The sequence below is a fragment of the Aythya ferina genome (genome assembly GCF_964211825.1).
Source record: "Aythya ferina genome assembly, chromosome: 27".
In the NCBI taxonomy this organism is placed as follows: domain Eukaryota; kingdom Metazoa; phylum Chordata; class Aves; order Anseriformes; family Anatidae; genus Aythya; species Aythya ferina.
The window spans coordinates 2127252-2151792 of NC_140310.1; the positions used below are offsets into that span (position 1 = coordinate 2127252).

At 43.6% G+C, this 24541-nt stretch overlaps 1 protein-coding gene across 15 annotated transcripts in view; it reads left to right on the forward strand.

Moving 5' to 3' along the window:
* LRRTM4 (leucine rich repeat transmembrane neuronal 4) overlaps window positions 1-24541 on the forward strand; it is a 322407-nt gene that overhangs the window by 103480 nt on the left and 194386 nt on the right. For 12 of the 15 annotated variants that reach the window (XM_084499491.1, XM_084499489.1, XM_084499482.1 and 9 more), the window contains 6 exons: window positions 1896-2039; window positions 5780-5889; window positions 13047-13124; window positions 13381-13662; window positions 13918-14123; window positions 16191-17737. In XM_084499491.1, coding sequence (XP_084355617.1) covers window positions 14120-14123; window positions 16191-17737 — 1551 coding nt within the window. In that variant the 5' untranslated portion in view covers window positions 1896-2039; window positions 5780-5889; window positions 13047-13124; window positions 13381-13662; window positions 13918-14119. Of the gene's footprint in view, window positions 1-1895; window positions 2040-4409; window positions 4809-5779; window positions 5890-11152; window positions 11637-13046; window positions 13125-13380; window positions 13663-13917; window positions 14124-16190; window positions 17738-24541 lie in introns of those variants that run through there. The other 3 variants (XM_084499487.1, XM_084499486.1, XM_084499488.1) reach the window with 3 other exon arrangements.

Sequence of the window (24541 nt, forward strand, 5' to 3'; positions counted from 1 at the left end):
TTCCCAACTCCTCCTTCAGGACAAGGTGTACTCGGTGCTGCAGTAGGTAAAGGATGATTTCTCCACCAGGAAATATTCCCTCCAGCACCCATTAATAAAATGTTGATGTACATAAGAAGATTTAGCCCTCTTTTGAAATACTTGAATATTGCTTTTCTCTTTATTAATTTGAAGGCATGGGTAATCACTGTAAAATGTGTTTTAAAAAAAAAAAAAAAATCTTGATTCATAGGTTAATGAGATCCTGTGGCAATAAGTTGCAGTAGTTAGTACTGTTAAATAAGGCAGAACATGAAAGATACATTTCCACAACCTGCTGAATGATGTTTTTCCAAGTGAATCCCTGAGTTGAGATTTGTATTTTTTTTAAGAATGATTCCTTGTTTGTCCTGAAACTCCTTTCATTTTTTTTTCCTTCCCACATAAAGCACAAAAAGATGATATTTTTCTCTTGACATTGTGCCAATCAGTTCTGTTTCCTGCTTTTATGTGGTCAGAACACAGTTGTCTGTTCCCATCCCCCTCAGCGTTTTGTTTGCAGTTTAGCTCCTTGGACGATGCTGTCTTTTCATCCGTCTGGACAGCAATTTGTACCCATGCCCATCACAGTGACTTCTAAATGCCATCGCAATGGAAACAGTAAATAACACTGTACTTCAATCAGATAAATAGCAAAGTACAGAGAAGGTACTGTGGAGCTTGGGTATCCTCAGGGAGGCTTTGCATTGGGTTGAAACCTCAAGGCTGTGCTGTAGTCTGTGAGTAAAATGAGTAACATCGTTCTTCCTAGCCAGGAAAGTCTCCAGTAGGACACCTCCGAGCGCTGTGAATGGGAGCAAATTGGTGATGTTGGAGCCACGCGCTTGTTAGCTTTGATCAGCAGGTGTACCTGCCATGGTGACATCAATAGGGACAGAGAGAGCAAGATCAGAAAGTTCTGATCTGACTGAACCCTTCAGCTGTGATCCCACTCCACCGCATGAGAGAGGAAGAGAAGTTAATGATGCAGGGAAAATGACCAGCAGCAGCTGCAGGATCCCAGTGCCTTCTACTAAAGTTTTCAGAAGGGGAACAGCTACAGGCTGCCATTCTCAGTCTTTCATGCCTTAATTGAGGGCTAAGAAAGGAAATTACCTTTACTCAGATTCCAGATGCTTAGAAGAAACAGATTTGGTACTACAGCTGGCATTTAGAAGTGCAGCTGTGGGAGAAGGCTGATAGATGCCTCCACTCGGGTCCCTGCACCCACATCAGGACCTGAGCAGGAGGTTAGGGTGGGCTTGTAGGAGCCAGGTCTTCTGCAAATCTTCCCTCGTCACCTGCCTGCCTCATCTTTTAAGGGCAGTCCCACACACTGTCAGTGATGCGGGTGTACTCCTGTGGCCTGTGTAGAATTTCAGTATACAGTTAGATGGAGGCCAGTCTTTTCCTACTATTAGTCGTATTGTGGGGGGAAAAAAAAAAAGATGCTAATGTCAGTGGAGTTTGGTCATCTAAGTCATGAATCTTCTCTGTAGATTGGAAACTCCCTATGAACAGGGTTTGAAGAGTATAAAAAAGGGCAGCAAGGGGGAGAAAGCCTTTGTGAGCTCCTCAACAACTGGAAACTGTAGCGAGGATTAATGGATTGGGTATTCCAGGTTGTGTATGTCAGATGGAATCAAGGCTGATCAAAGAAAAAATCCAATTTGGGGAGACTTCTTATTTTGAATACACTCAAATAGAAATCCAATAAAATATTCAATTAAAATCAGTTGGAATCTTTCATTTAACTGAGAATTAGCTGTGTATTGTTTCTGAAGAGTTCATCTGCTGTTTATTTGCCTCTCCCGTCATTCAGATTTCTGGATGAATTAAGCTTATTGAGTGCTGAGAGCTTTCTTTTTGCATTTCAGGTTCCAGTTTGAGGTACTCCACATTTGAAAACCTATCCTTTCATATGAGGGCGTCACATGGAGAAATTCGGTCGTGATTTACAGATTTGTTTCCTCACTGAAAACACAGAGTGGTGCCTGATAGAGTTATATGAAAGCATTAAGGTATGTATCTAATTCACCCTTAAAGTTCCAGGTGCTTATTTTCCTTTCATTGAGTAATTGATGTGGGAAGGGACCTCTGGCCATCCATATTCCAACCGCTTCTGTTTGAAGCAATTCAACTAGGTCAGGTTCCTTTAGCCTGCATCCAGTCCCATTTTGAATATTTCTGATGGTAGAGATTCCACAAACTCTGTGAGCAATCATCCCATGAAAACATTTCCTGTGTCTTAACTTGTGTCTGTTACCTCTTCTCTTATCACTGTGTGCCTCGTTTTTTTCAGTGGCTCATGGTTAACATGGCTCTTAAATCCACAGTATTTAATGTGGTCCACGATTAGGGGACTTGACTGCATCCTGGAGGGTTTTTATACTTGGGCGCTTGCCTGGCTGACAAGAAAGGTGGTCATGGGTAAGCCATGGGTGGAATATGAAAAGGTGCAGGTTCTGTTCAAAGTCATTTTATGCATCAAAGAGACATTTTGTGAGGCTTTGGGCATGTCAGTCCTTTGAAGCCTCAGTTCTTGATCTGTTAAATGGGGAGACAGTCATCTTCCCTCTGCACCTTTGCTTGGTTAAGTTCTCTTTTTTCTTACCTGTGTATGTGGCTCCGTGCATACAGCTAGGGGAACAGTGTTGCTGGTTGCATGTGCTACGCTAAAATAAGTTCATGGTAAACTGAGACAAGTGTGGAAGAACATTGAGGAATCCAGAAAGGGTTTTATTGCATGCTGTTTTTAATGTACCAGCCAAATGTTGACGATCAAATGCTTCACATATGAAGAGCTGAAGATGGGAACTTGAATGTATATATTTCCATCAATAATTCACAGGACATTAGAGTCTCAATGTCAGAAGTTGTACCTCTGTGCAGGATGACAGTATATTAATGAAGTTGCTCCAGCCATTACACTCCAATTGCTAATTTATTCATAGTTTACTAGCAGTGGGGAGAGAAGGGGGAAGGAAAAGCCAAGGTCTGAGTTCAGTAGCCCTTGAAACAAAGATTCATGCTAGCTTTATTAGCAGCATTTGATTTCTGATTCCTGTCTCTGTATCAGCCATTGTGGATGAGGCCAGATTAAAAGAAGGGAATTGAAAGCAGCCTGGCTATTCCAATTCAAAGTTGGCCTTACCACCAAATCATTCCTCTGGACTTGAAAACTAACAGAAGTGAGGCAGTCCTGTCCAAGCTGATATAGTGAAACACATTCTCATTTGCCTAAAGTCCTCCCGAGTTCATAGTGTTTTATCCTGTGATTTGAATTGCTACTATTGGCTGGGTCACGTATCTCTGTACTGAAGACTTAGCCCTACAAAAATGCCCACCATGAGTTAAAATGTAGTAAAGAGACAGGTTGATTCCTTTGGAGAACTGAAATGCATGCATGCAAACCCCCTCAATGTCTGTCCTCCTGCACCTGCCACTGTACCCACCCCAATGCTCTGCTTTCCAGGAAACTCTCCTAAAATATTTTAGGCAAGTAGGGTTGAATTTCCATCATGTTCTTAAATGGCACTCATTTAAGACTCATGTTAAAACTCAATATAGGTACCTTAGAAATCACTAAATCAGGCCCCCATAATTACTGTTTTTGCTTGTAAAGTCATGTTTTGAAAGACTTGCCAATTAACTTCATACAGATGTCTGCAGTCATGCTCATTTCAGTGGCATCGTGCAAAGTACGTTGAGCAAAATTCGATGTGCAGTCTAGTTCATAAAATACACGTGCCCGTTTCCATACATAGACTCCTGTTTATCTGTGTGCGTACGTCACCTAGTCTGCATCGAGTGTGAACACATCTGTCTCTTTCAAAATGAGCCAGATTAGCTTAGAGCATTTGTACACATTTGTAGCCTGTAGAATTTCCAGGCTCATCTGAAAAGAAATGACTTGAAGATATTTACATGAAATCCAGACAGGCTAATTGAAGGTGTCAATAACTTCCATCGGGGATAATGCTAAGTAGTTTGAAAGCGTGTCTGATGGGGTGGTGGTGTAGTTGGGACCAAAGAGACTAAAATGTGGCATTTTAGGAAAAGTACAAGATTCCAGGTGTCTGTGCAAGATGTTATTGGAGCAGGCTTTGTGCACTGGTGTTCCATGCTGAGAGCATCAACGGCATTTTCCTTTTCTGCTCTGTGCTGGGAAATGTAAACATCTTAGTATGCAAAATACTTTGTATATTTGGAAGCAAACGATGCACCCATGACAAAATCCTCCATTCAGGAGCTTCGTTGGACTCCAAACGTGGAGCGAGGTTCCCTTCAGTGGGCAGTTCCAGCAACCACTTCTCACCAAATCCCAGAGCTGGGAAGAAATTTGCTAAAGGTGCAATTTCCAATAACATGGACGTGTCTCATCCTGGTAACAATCTCTTAATGAAGTGCACAGTCAGTCCTGTGTTGAATAATTGTCCAGCTGGAAGAGTCTCTTATTCTTGATATTTTAATTAAATATCTCTCTGCCTCAATAGCACTTGGGGATTGCATCGACATAGTCGTTTAAAGGAGGTCATTGGTTTGGGTCCAGGCTGCTCCGATTCCAGCCAGGCTTGGCTAGTGGCAGTCTGATGCTTAGTATGGAAATCAGTTGGTCATCCTCCTTCAGCGTCTCCTGGACAAACGCACGTCTTGCTGAAGCACCATCACACCTGGCTCTGCTGTAAGCAGTCTCATTGACCTTTTCACGAGCTCTGCCAACAGTTTGATTTGTGCATTGGAGGTGGAATGATCTTCCCAGTGCTCATTTCCTGAAGTAAAGGATGCCGGTAGGACAACGTGGAAATCTGTATTGCAGCTAGCCAGTTGTGGTGCTGCTGGCTGGAGAATTTTATTTATTTATGTATTTATTTTGCCTGGATAATTTGGGGCTTTTAAAATAGAAGAGGATGACAAAAAGTAATGACGTGGTATTTTCTTACGGTCTCTTCTTAGCCTTAGGAAAACTGCAGAGATGTTATCAAGAAACCTTTCCCTATTTCTGTCTTTCCCACTCCCCGCTCTGTGCTTGTCATTGAGCTGTTTCTTGGAATTTGCACTTCTTCAGATTCATAGTGTTGTTTCTCCTGCTACAAAACAGCACTTTGCTGCACTTAAGCACTTTCCATGTGCCGTGTATAGAAGAAGAATGTAGAATGAAAATTGCACCTTTAGAGGGAAACTGATCATATTTCATATTAAGACTGTAGTTGTATGTAATTTATGCAGGGCTAACAAATGCTTAATAGCAATTGCATGCATGGTTTGTAGGTGTTAGAGATGGTTAAAACATCATTATAAATCATAGGTAGGACTGCAACTGCCAATTAAGAGTATTAACATATGTAGTAACATCATATTAACTCTTTATAAACTTCCCAAATAGTGTTGCTGTAAAGGATACTCATTTTTAGCCTGAGCTTAGAAATAAAGTACCTGGTAAAATTAGTCAGAGGAGGGAAGTTTATTTGGATTGCAGTAAAGAGTTTTGGTGAGATGTTTATACCACAGATGATAAATGATTTCATTCAATTAGATTAAACAAACAAATAAATATTAGGTCATCAGAAAGAAAACCCATAGATTAAGACTGCAGGGGAGTAGACTCTGAGACTGATCATTTAATTGCAAAGAAATCTCATTTGGAGTGCATGGCTGACTTAAAGGCTTTGAACTTGCGCTCTCCTCCTTGCTCCCCCTATTTTTATTAACCTTGTTCTGAGGTTGACTGTGTTTATCCATTGGGCCCTTGTCTTTGCAGATTTCTTGTCATCAGCTCCAACCCTCCTCTTCTACCCCATTGGAACAAAGAAGCAAAAAAAATCCCTCTGAAAGGCGGTTGCATGAATGGCCATTGATTAACGTGCTTGGGTAAGTCTTCCAGAGGAGTGTGAAATGTCCCCTCTGTGGCCTGAAATGGGCTCAGTTACAATGTTATGGACATGTTTAGTAAATCTTGTCTTGATTTAAAAATCGTCACGTCTGCCGTTCCTGAATGCCAGCACTCTCATTTTGCACTTTGAAACATAAATGACTGCACATTAATGCAGCAACCTCATACTGCAAAGTGTAGATGTTTCCATCTTTAATAACATTAGAGATAAAGACAAGTGACTTCTTAGCCTCTTGATGGTCCCAAAGATTAACCAAATCACAGGACTTCAAATTTATTAACAATTGCCAGATCTGAATTACTTTTATTCAATTAACTAACTCAAGGATCATTTTCAGTAGAAATGATGACCTTAAACACAGTCAGCGTGGAAAAGAGGAATGAGATGTGGGTAAATGACATGTTATTACATGCTCCAGCATCATCTTGAATTTAGTAAGTGCCATCTAAGTGGGGGAGAGAAATGTTCCACTAACAATTTTATATTTTTGATACCTTTCAGACTGAATATTTACTGCTTCTCTGATAAATATACTAGTCTGAGGCAGTTTGGTGGCTTCTGCAGTGGCTGGGCCAGGCGTGGTACAAGTCAGCTCTGAGGGATCTGCTTGCATTTAAAAATTGCTGACTTTTTGGGGTTTAGAAGGTTACCTTCCAGGATTTGGGCCGTTATTCTCTTTCAAGGTCCAGATAAATAGTCCTGCGATGGGCAGGGCTCTTTCCAGAACCTACATCCAAGATTGGCAGGTGCCAAACGATGGGGGGCTGGGAATGGCGAGGGAATATAAATGTCGAAGATTATCCATCTGATAGATAAAGCCTGAGGATTTAGCTAAACAGAAATTTACTTTGGTACTAACAGATGTCCAGATGTCCTTTGGGATGAATTCATTTATTTAAATCCTATCTGTTTTAATGAAACACTTTGAAAAAGCTGGAATGAAACCTGACTTAAATGCCCACTCCAATTGCTGCCAAAACCCAGCTGCTTGACAAGAGTGGTCCACCAAAAGTGCTCAAAGCATTCAGTAGTGGTGGACCGGTGCTTTGCTATCATCTTTAGTAGACGAGCTCAGCAGCTGCGTGTTCCTCCCTTGCACCAACGCTGCTGTTTTCTGCAGCTCCCGAGCATTTTATCTGGCTAATCCTAAGTAGAGTTTAATTTTACTCAATTGGCTGCAGTTATGAGAAACTGCAGGAAAATCTTAAATGTGCTTACCAGTGTGGTGCAGTATATTATGGAGAAATAGAGAAATATGATTAAAAGTTGATTTTCACGTGTGAGATTATTCCTGGATCCTTATACCAAAATTACAGTGGTACAGCAACAAGAACAGTGGGACCCTTGCTGTCCGTCACAGGATGTTAATGGGAAGTATTTTTAAAGAAAATCTTCCTTTTTTATAATCTTAAAATGCTGTCTATTTTCTGTTGATCGTTTATTATGTCCCATAGATCAAAACCTGGTTAGTTTAAAAAGCATAATCGCTTTTCAGCGAAGGAGTAAAATGAAAGAGAACTGTCTGAAAGTTTTGGGCATCTGGGGTTGTGGGTATTTTCCGAGCAACATAAGAATTACTCTTTTTTTTTTTTTTTCCAAAACTAGGATTTCTCTTGCTGAATTACTTGTGGTCTTTGTTAGGTGGTTGTTTTTATTTATTTATTGTTTTTCCCATTGGTAATGCCTTAGCCATTTTTCTCAGTTGACGAAAAGAGGTCAGGTATCCCTCTGGTGAACATTTATCACCAGGAAACTGTCTTTTCAATTCCACGTACGTATTTGTTGCACTGGAACAGGGAAAACTGCCCAGCTTGTGCTGGTAGCACAGGAGGGAAGCACGAAGCTCTCCCAGGTGGCCTGGGCTTCAAAACCATATGAAGATCCCAGACTGCTCTGACGAGTGCTGCTCAAAAGCAGAGGCTTTGTTTCTTGGCTGTATTTAGTGATTAATTCTTTCAGCCACTGTAGTATTTTTAGAAGCTGTAGGAGTTTTCAAAGAAGGCTTCATAGACTCCTAATCAAATTGATACAGTTGAGGGGTAGGGTATTTTATTTAATTTATTTTCTAATAGCTTACTGAAGAAAAAAAATGCATCTCTTAGTACGTGATTATAGCCTTGTCTATCACTGAGAGAAGGCAGATATTAAAGGCTGTATATTCCGAAGTCCCTAGCAATATACACGCAGTTTCAGAGGCAGATTAAATTTGTGTTTGTTTGTTAAATAAAACTTCTACAAAATATTCATATAAGGGTTCACCTAAGTAGATCTTCTAGGTTTTCTAGGCTGCTCTCCAGCACAGATCGAAGAGAGATTCTTTTTTCTTCTTTGATTATGCCTTCAAAACTTTGACTGTAAATCTTCCCTTGTACAAGGGCAATATTTTAAATGACTGTTGAAGGAAGACAAAAATGCGTAGAAATACTGATAAAAGACAAAGCCATTGTCTTGTTTTTTGGAGCAGAAATTTCAAATGTAAATATTCCAAAAGGACAGGAAGGGATAATGAGCACTGGAAAAAAAAAAACTCTCTTTAATAAAATAGAAGATGCCAATTATAAAATCATTCTGTTGAGTGCTCTTGACCTAGAATAAGTCCTAAAATGCAAAGCTCTGGGAGACCTTTTGATCGCAGCCACCTTGATGGCAGAAAAAGTGTTCTGTGAGCAAATTCACTATTGTGCCCTATGTAATGCCATAAAACCCCATTACAGCTTTAGGATGCATCACCATTAACAGGTTAGCCTACCCCTACTGCAGATTTTGCCTTAATCTGATTCTTTTCCAAGGGCAAAAACCCCACTGCTCTGGCTTGGAGCATTAAATACACGTTAATGACCAGCACAGTGCTGGGGGCACCCAGTTTATTGCAACCACGTCCAACAAAGGGAGAAGCAGAAGTAGTTTAATCTTGAGGAGCTCATCAGCATGGTTTTGTGTCGCATTTAGTTGCTCTGTTTGATGTGTGTGTGCATGTTAATTCTTTCCTAGGCGAGCTGTTCCTTTGCAGACAGTTGCAAAGGTGCCGTGCGAGTTGCTGTCGTGCCTCGGATGCTCCTCGCTGATTATCTCCTCGCTGCTCAATCAATTCCTTGATGTATTGTGATTTGGCAAATAACAGCAAGGTGAATTCAAAAAAAAAAAAAAAAAAAAAAAAAAAAAAAAAAAAGCTTTTGCAATGTGAAATGACATTTAACCAGAGGGCAACCAAAGGGGCAGAACCCCACGCTGCGTACCACCGGGATGTGCTGATCCTGTGTGCTGGGGTCACGCTGGGCAGGATGTGTCCTCCAGCCAAGATATTACAGCATATTAAGTCATCGTGATAATTCCTCTCAGAAGGAAGGAGGTGAGACTGTACATCTACTTCGGTTCCTTTTCTTCTCTGGAATCAGACTGTTGGGAAGGTTTCGTGTTCTAGTTTCCTGCTCTCTTCCAAGAACAGGCTTCTACCTCTCTTAGCACTGTCAGCATTTTCCTTTCTGCTTTGTTCAGCGTGCTACAGCCCAGCTAACGTGGATGGTGGTCAGAGTGCTGTAGCTTCAACCGCCTTTTGGTCTCCCAAGTGCTGGCAGCAGGAAGCATCTTCAGTATCTTCTGGCTTTATCATCCTGCCCATAAATCCCGTTCCGATTTGTGACCCTATAAACTATTTATTAGAGGTGTAAACTAAGGGATTGGCATTTGGATAGCAAAGCAGGGCTTCCGTTTGAGGAGTTATGTTGTAGTTAATTGTAGAGTATGAAAGTTTGGTATTGCTGGCTGCCTCTTTATGGCTGGATTGGGTTTCCTAAGGCTCTTGACTGCTTCAAAAGTAATTAAAGCTGAGATTAGACATTTGTCATTAATCAGATAAATTTATAAATAAAAGTAGTTATTAGATGTCTGAGGAAAGACAAATAAAACCTTAATTAAATGAAGAGGAAATGCATCCTGCTGAAGTTGGTGTGCCTGTGAGAATGTCTGCTTGGAAAATAAACTTAAGAGCATCCAACAGAGGGGCTGGTGTTAGGGGCTGTCTTGGCTTGGAGCACGCTCTGCTCTCTTGTGTGAGATGCAGAGACCAAAGCTGGAACCACCACAGCTGAGACTGAGTCTGTGCTTCACATCAGCTGGTGTGGGTGACCCAGAGAGCAAAAATTCTTTGGTTGGAGGTATTGGGGTTGTGTCTTTGGCTGCACGTCACGTGCGTCAGGGTACACGAGCACCTGATAAAAAAGGACGTGTTGGGAGCAAAGGCATCTGCAAGACTTTCCTGCTGTGGCTGATGTAAGAGTGCAGATGGTGAGCCGTGCTTCTGTGCCTGCCCTCGGAGTAAACACCAGACAGAGGTAAGGGGAAGACCCTGAATATAGACCAGGCTGAATAGAGATTTCTCCAAAAAGCTCTGGCTCTTAAACGCTTCACCAGTGAGGATTGTTATACACAGCAACAACCTGCATTGGAATTGGGCAGTTCTTGCAGTATTTTGTGATTTTCAGAGAAAGGCCACTCATCTTTATGGAACAGACATCGTCGCAGACATTATGGGTCTGGGGTAGAAGTATTTTGGGAGGATTCTTGTCCTCTATTTTATAGGAGGCCAGGCTGGATGACTGTAATTGTTCTTTCTTTGCCTGAAATCTCTAAATCTGTCCAAGAAGTCTAAATGAATTTGTAAAGCCTTGAAAATGCAACTTGAATGCACCCTAATGGCTTAGTAGATCAAGGGGAAGTAAAAAGTACTATTTGCTGCCTGAGCGAGTCGGGAGCTTTGCAGACATGGATCTGGCGATGCCATAGAGAGGCCAAAAGACCTCGTAGGCTCCTTTATGTAAATACAATCTATTGTTGCTATGAATTTTTAAGCCTTTGTACATGGAAACAAGTTGGTGAGCTGGAAGGCTCAAGGCCAAAATTCCAAGCATACTTAACAAATATGTATATAAAATTACAACTGTTAGTATTGATCACCAACTTAACTAGACAAATACAGGTTCATTATCATGGAAGAGAAACTATAGATCCCATGGCACACGAACTTATTAGTATGGATAATTTCTCTAGGTAACTCCTGGTCAGGTGGCAGGAGGCTTTGCCAGCTGGACGAGGATCAGCCAAGCACTTAGAACATTTCAGGTTTCTCTGAGATTGTGTCTTGTTCCACTCACCGCTCCAAAGAAACAGAACAAAACCACAAATGGGCATTTTCATCCTCCTTTCCTTGATGAGGTTTGCTTTTTTTTTTCCCCAGAACCATCTATTTAGATTGATGACAAGTTTCCCATCTTTTTTCTTCTTTGTCAAATGTTTTTTTTTTTTTTTTTGTCAGAAGATTTAAAAACCAAACCAAACCAACCAACCAACCAAAATCCCACAACCAACCAACCGCCCTTATGTTGTTGAGTGAAAGCTCATGTGTTTTTTTTATTACCTACTGTATCAAAGCTTCCTGTTTTAGAATTCATATTTTCAGTTACAGTATCAGAAGACTTCTGCAAAACTAAAATTATTTAATTTTTTTTGTAGAAATACGTTTTTTTTTTTTGAGCCTCGATAAGTGCATGGCAGCAGGACAGATTATGACAACGCTGCTTCAGCTTCATGCGAGATCAAAGGGTCCAGGAATCCAGGAAAAGACATCCCCTGGAAATCTGCTCAGTTGCTTTAGACATCACTCCTCAGGTCGGTCTGAGATCTGGCAGAGTTTCAAATGGACTCTTCCTGGAGAATTATCAACGCGAGGTATAATAGCTGCACACTTCAGCTTTTACCTTTATTAGGAAATTGTATCATGAATAAATATGAATGTTAGCTGAAGTGGTACTGACCGTAATGCAGATGCAGTTAATACAGATCTGGAGAAAGTCCTTTCAGATCATTTATGGTAATGAAGTTCCGAACCTTGTTTGAGGAAGGTGTGAGCAGAGCTGGCCATTTCAGAGTAAAAGCAGGGATTAATTAGATTTTTCTTATTCAAATCTGGCTCTGATCTGTAGATAGCAACAAATTCTCATAGTAGGACAAACAAAAAACATTTTTCATTCAGAAGTTTTGATATGTTACAGTTGGGATACAGACAGAGGGGAAAAAGAGTTGGCTTCTATTTTTTTTTTAATTATTTTTTTATTTTTTAAATGGAGTTTGACTACTTTGCCCATTCTGTGTCCCAGCCTGTTTGCTCCCGCGGGGGGCAAGGTGCTGGGGCTGGGGAGTGGTGAGTTGGGATAATGGCAATAGGGTCGCATGGAACTGAAAAAAAGGAGCTCCTCGTCTGCCCTTGAATTTTGTAGGATTTCATTTTTGTTGTGTTAACGTGGAATAACCAGTAGAAGGGCACAGAAACCTCAAGCGATACGGGCTCTAAAAAAGTGGGCATGATGCTGGGGGCAATTTTTAAAAAATGAATAATGCACTGTCAGTTCGTAACAGACTTCATTAAAAAAAAATAAATAAATCCACCATTTTGGCATCAAAACTCCAGGACAGAGGGAGCAGGCTGCACGAGGAAATAAGCTTTAGGAGCCCAGGTTACAAGTGTTAGGGCACAGCACAGAGCTGCCTTGGGATGCTCGAGCTGCCTTGGAAACCCCAAACAGCACGTGTGCATTTGCGGGGCCTCTGTCGGGGCGAATATTCACTGCTGCTGCTGGTTAACGGGGTAATGAGAGGCTCCGTGGTGCTGCTCTGGCTCCAAATCCCTCTGACATCTTCCTGTCGAAGCGAGGGAGAATGAATTCAAGCCCTGGTAAGCCTGCCAGACGCACAGCAGAAGGTGAAATGCCGTGGAAGTGGCACAGCCCGGATCTCACCGCAGGGGCTGGGGCTGAAGCCTGCTGAAACCCAGACGGGCGTCAGGAGTCCCTGCCTGGGAGCCGGGGGGGCTGGCGAGAAGGGGGATTTATAAGAAAAAAAGGTGTCAGAGTTCTGCCTCCTCAGCTCTGCAGTGCTCACAAACTTGGTTGTTTTTCTGACCAAGAAAAAAAAAAAAAAAAAAAAAAAAGCACTTGGATTGAAAAAGGAAAAGCAAGCTGCTTTCGGTATGCTCACAGTCAGATGTGGTGCGTGCCATTAAGTTTCTTTGCTGTGAAGGGTCAGTTTGGGCATTTCCTGACCCTCCCCTCCTTTAACATGACTTTCACTTTTAATCTGCAGACATCCCCGTTCCTGTCCTCACCGCCTGAATGCAGGAAAACAAAAACAGTTCAGAATTTGCCGAAGACAAATATTCAGGTCAGGTGGATTAGGAAAAGATCAGGTTGCCAGCTACCCAGGGACCAGGTGTTTTATTTAGTGTTTTACACCCGTCATGAGAAAATCCCCCAGCTAAACATTTCATAATCTGGGGGAAGGCGAAGGGGTCCGGGGAGGGATGGCGGTGGGCAAGGCAATGCTGTGTCTTTAATTTTCTTTTCTGAAGGGAGAAAGTCTGCATAGCAATGACAGGAGCACTTGTTCATGCCTTTAATGTGTGATCTGTTTTCTCCAGTGGAGGGCACTCAGTGTATCACAAACTAGAACATTAGCACCAACAAGCTCCAAAGCATCATCACTCTCTGGAAAGCCTTCTGAATTAGACAAGAGCTGCCTCTCAGCACAGCTACAAAACACTTTAAACCTGACCAGCTAAATGGAGAAACCTTGCCTGCGGAGCTTTTAAACCTGGGCTCTCCCCCAGCCCGGGAGGCCTGCCTGCTCCGGGAGCTGGGGAGCCGGAGGATGGATCGCTGTGGCTGGCGATGGCAAAAGGCAGCAGAATGAGAGATGCTAGGTACCGGCAAAGATTTTGTGCTTTCTCCCCCAGAAGTTGCTTTACCTTCGCGGTGAGCCTTAGCTTTGACTTGCAGATTGCCACTTAATGCTGCTGCTCCTCTGATGACTTACACAATGGCTCTCAGAGCTTAGAGTCCCTCCCTACCCCCCCCTCCCAGACTCCCCCCCATCCTTCGTCCTGTCTTCCCCACCCCCAGCCCCTTCCCTCTCCTTTCCCTTCCTCATCCCCCAAATTCTTGCTTGTCCTCTCTAGGGAACTTTGTGTGGGTTACTGGCATGCACGCTGGATGGCGGTGATGTGAGTGGCAACCGTGCTGTGACATGAAGATGCTGCTGGTTTAAGGCAAAAGAGACCGGTTTGAAAAAGAGAGAGGCAAAGGGAAGGCAAAAAAGGGAAGAGAGAGAAGAAAACAGCTGGAGAGAGGAAAAGGAGGGCATTTGTTGATGACAAAAGGATGGGTAAGTGAACTTTTCTTGTTTGTTTGCTAGCACAGCTGCAGCTGTATGTTATATTTTTCAGTTGGATTATTAGCTCTTCAAGAGAGGAAAACAGCCTAAACAGCAGCAGTGCATTCCTTTGCCAGGTGACTCACTGTACTTGCTATTGTATTTTTAGATCATGTATCCCCCCCCCACCCTCCCAACACACCTTTCCTCCTGCAGTGGTTTTATATGTGATTAATCTGTAAACGCATGCACGGAGTTCAGGGCTGTGGGGAGCACGTTGGCTGTCTGTGCAACCCACCCACACACCTGCAGACACACAGAGAAGTGCATACATGCATGAGGCAGGCTCACACCAAATTCCTCCTGGCTTTATATTCATATTCGATGAGCCTGTAGCGGCATTATTCAGGCTGTCAGAAAGGGCTGTTAACACTTTGCGGTATGTGGGAAGCAGAAAGGGAGGGGGGGATTTTGTTGTATAGGTGGTTCTGAAAAGGCTCGTTTGGTCTTTGAAAAGATACCCCTAATATTGCTGCTGGATTTCCAGCAGTCATTTGCCAGTCTTATTTTTTCAAGTGTGACAGGTTTATTTCCCTCCCTCCTTCCCCCCAGCCCCCAAGTCTGTAACAGCAAGAACATATTTCTAGCTGGCTGCTGCTGCTGGCACATAGGCAGTAGCAAAAAAATGAGGATTTAAATAAAAAATCTAACCATTAAAGTGAATGGCAGAGACACATAGTCAGGGACATTTTAGATTAGGAATTATTTCGTAGATTGCCCATTGGTTTAAAATCGGATTAAATAACTGCAGCAAAAAAGCAGGATGGTTTTGCAACAAATAATAAAGTAATTATTTATCAAGGAGATCCCAGCCCTTAAAATATTTCCTGTTGGGAAAATGCATCTTAATTCCCAGCAAGATTGCAACTCTGGACAGAGGCATCAGCCCTCAAATCACTGCAGGCTAAGGAAAGCGTGCGTGTGTGTTGGATTTTCTGACAGCCCCCTGCAACCCCTTTCGTAATTATTCAAGGAATGTAGAAAATATCACCGTGGTCATGCAACAGCGTTGGTGCTCTGTGAGAATTTTGACATGCAAAAATCTTAAAATCAATAGAGCTGTGGAAGAGCTGAAATCCAAATATACCCCTTTAAACTTTCTGTGTTTTGCTGCTCTTAAGGCAGTGTTTATATGCAAGTATTTGCATGTATATTTGCAGAGAGGATATGCAATAAATGTATACCCAGAGCAGGAAATGTGTAGGTATTTGCAGCTACATGTAGATAACTTCAAATCAATATGTGTTAAGGCTAAGACTCATTTTAAAGAAATGTCGTCTAACGTTAGCTTGGTATTCAGGTCCCATGCTAGCATTATATAGCATACTTCCCTCTATGCTTGAACTTTTTCTGTACATCTCTATATATTTTAGGTATGTGAAAATAATAAGCAGCTTAAACCTAGTCTAAAAAAAAAATGACTTAGTGCAAAAAGTAGAGCCTTTACTTTTTAATTTTCCAATAAATACCTGTTTTAAAGATGGATTGAACTTTATTATAAGTAGATTTCTGACTCCTTGCAGAAATTTTTGGAGGAATTGAACTTGCAATTGCTTTTATTGAGGAACATATTTAGCACCACGTAAATAGCAGAAGCTTTGGCTCATTTCCTTTCCAGCACTATGGAGCATTCAGCACAGTGACTTGACAAATATGTTTATTGTTAAAACCTCAGCATCTAGTGATAAGGATATAGCAGCAACATTGAGAGATGATGTACAGGAGAAAAGCGAATAGAAAACAGGCTCTTGGTCCTTCTAAGGGATCATAAATCACACAAAAGTAATTGAATAACACGAGCAGGACTGGTGATGGTGCAGGTAGGAGAGATGGCAAGCCAGAAACTCAAAGGACAGGCATTTATACAACAAAAAGTGCAAGACTGGATGCAAACAGGTTGTCCTCCAAATCCACCGCTTCGCTAAAGCTTTATTAGAAACCCCATTGACGTTAGTAATCTGCTGGTGATTTATTTTAATAGCTTTACAATGCACATTTGTTTTCTTTTTAATATTGTAGGTTTCCATTTAATTAAGCAGCTGAGAGGCATGAGTGTTGTGTTAGTGCTACTTCCTATGGTGCTGTTTGTTATGCTTGCGGGGGCTCAGCGAGCTTGCCCCAAGAACTGCAGATGCGATGGCAAGATTGTGTACTGCGAATCTCACGCATTCAGAGACATCCCTCAGAATATTTCTGGAGGGTCTCAAGGCTTATCGTTACGGTACAACAGCATTCAGAAGCTGAAATCAAATCAGTTTGCGGGCCTGAATCAGCTCATATGGCTTTATCTTGACCATAATTACATCAGCTCCGTGGATGAGGATGCATTTCAGGGGATCCGCAGGCTGAAGGAATTAATTCTGAGCTCCAACAAAATTACCCATCTGCACAACAAAACGTTTCACCCGGTCCCCAACCTCCGCAACCTGGACCTCTCGTACAACAAGCTGCAGGTGTTGCAGTCCGAGCAGTTCAAGGGCCTCCGTAAACTCTTGATCTTGCATTTGCGGTCTAACTCGCTGAAGACCGTGCCCATCCGAGTTTTCCAAGATTGCCGAAACCTCGATTTTCTGGATTTGGGCTACAACCGCCTGCGGAGCTTATCCCGTAATGCTTTCGCTGGCCTTTTGAAGTTGACGGAGCTCCATTTGGAGCACAACCAGTTTTCTAAGATCAATTTTGCCCACTTCCCCCGCCTCTTCAACCTTCGCTCGATTTACTTGCAGTGGAATAGGATCCGGTCTATCAGCCAGGGGTTAACGTGGACTTGGAGTTCCTTGCACAACTTGGATTTATCAGGAAATGACATTACAGGGATAGAGCCCGGGACGTTCCAGTGCCTCCCCAACCTCCAAAAGCTGAACCTGGATTCCAACAAACTCACCAACATCTCTCAGGAGACCATCAACACGTGGATCTCGCTCATCTCCATCACTCTGTCCGGAAATATGTGGGAATGTACTCGAAGCATTTGCCCTCTGTTCACTTGGCTTAAGAATTTCAAGGGAAATAAAGAGAGCACTATGATATGTGCAGGCCCTAAACATATCCAGGGCGAAAAAGTGAGCGATGCCGTGGAAACATATAATATCTGTGCTGAAATCCAGGTGGTGGTTACCGAGAGATCCTATCAGGCGCCCAAAACCCCTCAGAGACCTGTCTTTATCCCTAAACCCACCGTTTCCAAACTTGAAAGCAATCAGCCAACATCCGTGATGCCGAGCCCTTCTGCAGACCTCCCGACGCCTGCAGTGGAGCCAGAGTACGAGCACGTTTCCTTTCACAAAATAATCGCGGGGAGCGTGGCCCTCTTTCTTTCCGTGGCCATGATTTTGTTGGTTATCTACGTGTCGTGGAAGCGCTACCCAGCCAGCATGAAACAGCTCCAGCAGCACTCTCTCATGAAGAGGCGCAGGAAAAAGGCCAGAGAGTCTGAAAGGCAAATGAACTCCCCTTTACAGGAGTATTACGTGGACTACAAGCCAACAAACTCTGAGACCATGGATGTATCCGTTAATGGATCTGGGCCCTGCACGTATACCATCTCTGGCTCCAGGGAATGCGAGGTATGAACCATGATCCTCCTAAAACCATTTCAGCTGCTGGGAAGGAGAGGTAAATGTTTGAAGCTCTTGAGGTGTCTCTAAATGCTAGAAAGATGAATGAGTTGTTTTTGCTATTGGGTTTGCTCGTTATGAGAGGTTATCTCATTAAATTATAACAATCAGGGAAGTGGCGGCGATGATTTTTGAACAATTCAGACTGAAAGAATTAGATGAAGTTGAAGCAAACAGCTATGATTAAGGTATCAGGAGTGTTGCTCTTCTCAATTGCTCCCATTTTATTATCAGTGACCACAAGAGTCCCGTATTGGTGAATTACTAGAAACAGAGGAGTTAACCTTTTCTGTTTGAAAAATAAGCACGGAAACCTCTCTACTCCAGACCCCAAGTCAAATTTTGAGGGTTTTCTGATGTGTTTAGCACTAATGCCTAAGCTTTTCTGCATTTTCTGCGTGGTTCAGGAATAAACCTGGGGGCAACAGGACTGCAGCACAGCCTTGGCGTTGAGCGTGTGCTTGTTTTGCTGGATAAGCACAAACATCCGTGCTTCCTCATTAGCTTTTTCTGAACATGAGCCTTGCAAAGGCCCAAAGTTGAATGATACAGCTACAAATTTCTGGGTTGAGAGAGATTTCTTACTTGTTTTATGTATTTTTGTTGAAACTGAAGGCTTACCTTGAGACCCAACTCTACTGGAGTCAATAATTTCATGTCCTAGGCACGCAATATTATTTTGACTTAGCAAGTGCATGGGAAATCCAAATAGGAAAAGTTCCTGGTGCTTCTTTTGTCTGTTGTTTTGGAAGAAAATACTGTTATTTTTTCATTGCTGTATTGTCACTGGCACTATTAACGTGTATGGAGGAAATGTTTTCACTTGTGAATACAGTTGCTTAAAAACACCCGATGAGGAGGGTTTGCGCGGTCCCATCTCAGTTCCTGTTACCTAACCCTGCACGTGATGTGGTTTTAGGGGACCACGGTGGGTTTGTCCACCCTGGTTGTGGGCATCCTACCTGAATACCTTCTCAACGTGCTTGCTGACTTTTATTTGTGTTCATTTTTACAAAGTGCATGGACTGTGGTAGACGGTAGATTTTAAGCAGCTTGACAGCCAGGTAGAATGAATGATGCGAACACCGAGCAGCGTTCAGCAGCTGCAGTTTCAGGATCCTGAGTTTTGAAAAGTGGATGTTTTGCACTTGGAGAAAATAGGGCTTCTGCAAGGCGCCTTGTGTTGGGCACCTGACGTCCGTAGCTGATTTTGGACCGCAGAGCTAAGGGGAAGGAAATAAGCAGAAGTGTGTGGGGCTGCTGTCTCTGGAGTGGTTTTGTCTTCACAAAGGGAAAAGCACCTGTCATACCCCTGTCACCTTGGCTAGTATTGTGTCATTGAAGGTGTGGGATTTTGGTTTTTGGTTTATTTTTCCTGTTAACAACACAAGTAGGAAGTAACGGATGCAAACAAAGTTACTTGGAATTCTCTCTGGCGGTCAGCAGGAGCATTAATTTTACCTGAAAGGCTGTCTTTTCTTCTTGCTCGCATTATTTAACACCACGGAAGTTTCATTAGCTTCAATACTGCTCGGTGTGATTTACAAGATGGTTTGGAGGACAGCTGAATCCCCGTGCCCTAACTGAAAGCCCCTGTAGCAAAACCCCAACTTGTAACAAGATTTGGATCATGATTGCAGTGCACAAAAGCCAAGGGATGCTGTTTGGGAGACTGAAATTCAGCTAATTTGCATTATGGCTGATAAATAAAAGGGCAAAGAGTCCCAGCAGGTCCAGTAACAGGTCGGTATGGCGTACATTTCTTCCTGCTGCTGTCGAGTGTTACACACAGCTTTAAACACAAGGGGACCCCAGCTCACCTGGTTTCCAGGTGCTAGCGCAGTGCCGCAGCACTTCTACCCAGCTGCTCTGTTCAGATTAAGTTCAGCTGGTGCACAAGTTTGCAGGACTCAGCGTGTTTTATCCCATTTTCCTTGGGATTCTTACTTGTCCTGGAAATTCAGGAGCCTGTACTGAATGCAGTCGTGCTGGCCCAGGCTGTGAGTGGGAGCGTGTACCCTCTGTGTTTGCCTGGTGATTTATTACTTGTTGGCTATTAGTAGGAAGACTTCAGGAGGCAGAAAGCAGCAGATCACTGAAGATGCATGTAGCAACCACGATCCCCCCCCCCAAATACTATCTTCAGCTTGGATTTAACATCCTTCGTCTCCATAGCTACAAGGTTCCACTTGTGAAAGGACAGAGATGCGTGGCTCAGAACTTAGAAATGGTGAGAAAAAAATCCCAGTAGTATCTTCAGCAGTGGGAAGGCTTTATTGTTGGGAGGGGGGAATAAAAAAGGGAAAATGGAACATCTCGTTATCAATAGTGAATTTAGCCAGATGCAGATACTTGGGGAAAAGCTATTTCTTGGGACAAGTGAGTCCTAGCACGGGCCCACCCCATCGTGGGTCCGACTTGCTCATTCATTGGGCTCAGCCTGAGGTTTCCCCCAGAAAAAGGACTGCTTAGAGGGAAACGAGTACCTGCTTACAACACGAAAGCAGAGCCTTTTGCAGAATTCAGTGCTTAAATTTTTATTGCTTTTACTCTTTTATTAATATTTTCCAAGCAGTTGTCTGCTTTCATATGCTTACCTCCCCACGCACCTGTAAGCACCTTAGGCATCCAAAACCCGTGTCTCTGGGGAAAGAAATAACAGGTTAATTCCATTTTAACCTGGGAAAGATGCCTGAGGATGCTCTTTTGTTGGAAGTTGGTGATAATGAATAGCTTGTGAGTGTGGCCTAGGGTTGTGTGGGCATGCTCATTACTTTCACACTGCTGATTTTGCTTTTGGGCACGTCCAGCTTATCTCATGCACAACCCGCATGCTTTCCATGGCAGAACTGGCGCTGAAACAAGATGCTGAGGCATTTATACATCAGCTTTTTTAAAAAAACAGCTACACGTGTGAGCAGGTGCTCGCGGTGGTAAGTTCAGCACAGCTTCTGGGCTGCACCAAAGCCTCCCAGGTGTGCCAGGGCTGCCCTGCCTTGGGGCCTTCCACGCAGGTGCGCTTTGCGAGGCTGCCTCCTGAGCCCGTGCTTTATGAATTATTTCTTGCGCTGCGCAGGGAGAGCCAAAGTCAGGCTTGCTGTAAATGGGAGCAACTCTCTTGGCATCAGTGGGATTATAATCACTGACACCTGGCCCGTGGTATTCTATTTAGTCTATTGGCAAAGCTTTCTAAAATAACTGGATGCTTACGATTTTGGCTCTCAGCATCCAGTTAGCAGACTGCTGCTATCTCATTTTGTTACTTTGCTTTGTGCAAGTGCATCTTGCTCCCCCTCTCTCTCATATTTATTTGTACATTTGCTAAACTTCTGGGAGCACAGAAAGCAATTGTATAAAGCAAGCTGTAACATTATGTATTCCATACATAGCCCGTGCAAAACATCTGCTTATAGCACGCGGAGGTTACGTGGGGAGCAGGAACATTGCTACAGAAACGTTCCCTTCCCTCTGCTGGGTTATTCATCTCCAGTTCCTCAGGCTGGCAGCGACAAAGCAACAACCACCCAACCAACCAAGTGAGCATCTTTTGCTTGTTAACTGAGCACAGTGGATGCGAAACCCTTTGAGAGACAGCTGCCACAGCCCTCGCGATGTTCCTCTTTACACTTCCACTTCTCGAGGTCCAGCCGTACCCCAGCATTTGACAAACAAACCCACCTGGTCACGTACAAGCCTGTGGCTGCTGTGACGCTCTCGTGTTTTTCATGGGAGTGAAAACCAGGGCAGTTGTCACTTGTATTCATCCCCGCTAAATCAGTCGCACAAAATTATGTTTGCTTTGAATTCGGCATGCTTCCCTCTTGCCAGTGGGAAGAAATAGATGGGGAAAGGAGTATAACGTATGCAAACATTTCAGGCTGCTGTTGACCTCCTCCTTTTGAGCCTAATTGAAAAGGAAATGTTGACACGCCATTGGTGTTTATTATACATGCATTAAATGCCATACTGGCTTGTTTTGAACAAGATGCAAAAAGGAAAGAAAGCAAATCGTCTCCATTGCCCAGATGCTCTTTGGTGCAAGGTTCCAGCTCTGCAGAGGCTTTCGTGGTTCTGTGACTCAGCTCTGGAAGGGATGCCCAGGGGCCGAGCAGGAGCTTATGGGACACTGGGAGAGAAATCCCTCTGTGGCTCGGCAGATTTCTTTTTTTTAAGAACGGTGACAACATTCCTTTAGCCTTATGTTTTTATAAAGCGTGTTTAGCAAGGACTCCATGTCAGAGTTTTGGGTGGTTTTGAGTTTTGGGTGGTTTGGGGTAACGGAGAAGGGAGGCGAGTGCATTGTAAGGGGAAGACTTCAGGAGGTGGGAACAGCCTGCTGCCCTCATTTTAGGGCCAAAGAGGCTCTGTCATGTTTCCAGTGACTGTTTCAGAGGGCTGTAGGATGGCTGTTGTTCATTCAGCTTTTCCTTTGGTGCTGCGGCTCCTCCTCCTCCTCTTTTGCGCCTCTCTGTGATTTTAAATGGGCCTTAAAGTCCTGCTGCAGATGTAAACCGAAGGGGGAATCAGTCTGAAGGAACTTTGTCATAAGCTCTGTTTGTGTTTGGAGAGCAAGCGGAGGCTAAGCTGCTAGGGCTTCTCCTCGGTGCAATATATCTGAAAGAAATACAGCTGAAGTGGCTCAGAGGTGAAATCTTTTAGGCGCAGGACCAGTAAGAGGTTGGAGGAGGAAGTAAATTTTCAAAACGTCTCCAGGATTAGGACCAAAGATAGAAATTTGTGTTTGTTACCCTCAAAGACTTCGTTAACATTCAGAGCCTTCAATATCCTGCTATTCTACTTAGCATTGCAAGCCTCATGTCAAGATAGAGAAGGCTGTGCTACAGAAGCACTGGTAATGTAGTCATAAATGCATGGGGGCAAATTTTCTAGGGCTCAGCACTTGCAGAGCGTGAGATTTCCCAAAGATATTACCGAAATGACTGGCCATATTTCCGGGAGAGCTCAGCCAGCTGCGCATCAGCAGCAATTGAGACGCTGGCTGTAAATTTGAAAAGGGAGCTGCAGGAGGATGCTGAGCGCTTCGGGAAGTCTTACACAATCCTCGTTCAGGTGCCTGGGCTGGGAGCTGAGCTGAGCTGGCGTTGGGTCTCGCAAGACGCGTGCTGCTGAGCTGCTGGAAGTGATGTGCTCTGATGCAATGCGAGAAATCAGTGGCAGAGGAAGCTGCACCCCCATCTCCCGGCTTTTCACAGGTGTGGGGCTTCCAGAGCAGGTTTCAGCCGTGGCATTTGCTCCACTATGGCTCAGCCAGAGGCTGGCAGCTAAAGACTGAGCTCCAAAATTTCACTGAGGGCTCGTTACAGCAGTCCTGGGACGGTACCCAGGAGGACAGCATCCTCCTGCCTCTCCCCACCTCTTCTACTCCCCTTTCTTTATCCATATGGTGAAAACTTTGCCATTTGCATTACGTACAGCGAGGACTGGTGGAACGGAGAGGATGCTGCGCTGTGGAAGCTTTGTAGGAGAGCAGAAAATATTTGTATTCCTTTTATAAGCATTGCTCAGGCCCCGTGAAGGATTCCTGCGTTGCTGGGATTGTGACAGATGCAGTTTGCCCTCTCCATCTCTCTCCTCCTTTTCTCTCACCCCTGCTTCTGCTCCAGCTCTGTGATGTGCTGCCAGTATTTTAAGGAGGGGAAAAAAAATCAATTTTAGCCCATTATGTGCTTCGGATCAGGAGGGAGAACGGTAACAGAAATTGGGAGAAACCTGTCAAACCTATTCATTTGTTTCTTCTTTTAAACACGCGCGCGCACAAAAATCTCATGTTAAAGGAGGCAAACAACCTTATTAGTAAGTACCCCGCTGCTGGAAAGGTTCCTCCAACTCTCCTCCAGAACAATAGGGTTGACCTGATTCTTGGTATTAAGCCTGTCACCTCACAGATCCTGCTGGGGACCACACGGAGCTGCTCCATGCTCCGCACACGCCTCCTTACTCCGCTTTTTGGCAGGGATGCTTCTGGACACGTATGGCCAAATAAGCTTAGATTGCTTGTAGATTTCTCTGCCTACAAAAAAAAAAAAAAGGTGATGAGTGGATCAGTAGCAGGGATTTCCTCGGGGTTGTTGCCTCTGCACCGAGCTGCAGACTCCAGCTCTGTTAGAAGCCCGAGGATGCTGTGGAAAGGATGGGGCAGGAGGGGGTTAATTATGGGGACGTTGCCTTCTTGGCCTGATGAATTGGTTTCATCTCTGCTTTTTTAAGTCATGTAAAAGTGCAAAGGAAATAGAAAGCTCTTGCTAGTAGGTGTAGCAGCCAGAGAGCTGCCATGGGTGCTTGGATGGAAATCCTTCTGCCTGCAAGACTGGGGAAGGTAGGAGAGGTGAAAGGCCACATGACAGTGACCGTCTGTAAGCTCTTACCCTCCATGGCATGTTGTAGCTGCAGCAAAATCAGAGAATATCTGAGTTGGAAGGGACCCACAAGGTTCATTGTTTCTTAGTTCAAGTATTTTAGTTTATTATTTTAAGGGGTTCTTGAGATAAAGCTAAATATTGTTGGCTACAGCATAAGATATTCATAGATGCTGGCAAGCCAGAAAGTCTTTCCTTAGAAGCTCTGTGCTCCGAGGCAGTCTGTGTCAGTGGGTAACGTCCTATGGCATTGGGAGGATGCTTGGACTTATATTTTTTGTTTCCTATACTTATGGAAAAAAAAAAAAAAGACGCTTTGCATGATATTTTTAATCTGTAGATCTCAAAACTCATCAGATAAAATAACGTTTTTCTA